Below are 300 nucleotides of genomic sequence, written 5' to 3' on the forward strand. Positions count from 1 at the left end.
ATTTCTTAGTTAATAACTTTTCTCCTTTAGTTTCAATAAGTTTACAATTAGGTAAATTCAAAAATATAAAATAAAAAGGAAAATAATTGTGCACCTATAAAATATGGGAATTATATCCACCAAAAAAAAAAATATATATACATATATACATATATATATATATATGTTATTATTTATTTTTTTTTTTTTAATGTCACCTGAATGTAGTGTTTTTCATAACGACCATGATAGAACAATACGAATCGGGCTTCCTAGGAAATTTCTCATCTGCCCTTAAGAAAATTTTTACCTTAGGAAAGA

At 23.3% G+C, this 300-nt stretch overlaps 1 protein-coding gene across 1 annotated transcript; it reads left to right on the forward strand.

Annotated features, from left to right (window-relative positions):
- On the forward strand, positions 1-300 carry PRSY57_0012100B (rhoptry neck protein 5; the record flags this gene model as incomplete). The annotated part of the gene is made up of 2 exons (XM_020114203.1): positions 1-51; positions 208-300. Coding segments are annotated over 2 exons (144 nt in total), but the record flags the coding sequence as incomplete, so codon positions are not given.

The sequence above is a fragment of the Plasmodium reichenowi genome, assembly GCF_001601855.1.
Source record: "Plasmodium reichenowi strain SY57 chromosome Unknown, whole genome shotgun sequence".
In the NCBI taxonomy this organism is placed as follows: Eukaryota; Apicomplexa; class Aconoidasida; order Haemosporida; family Plasmodiidae; genus Plasmodium; species Plasmodium reichenowi.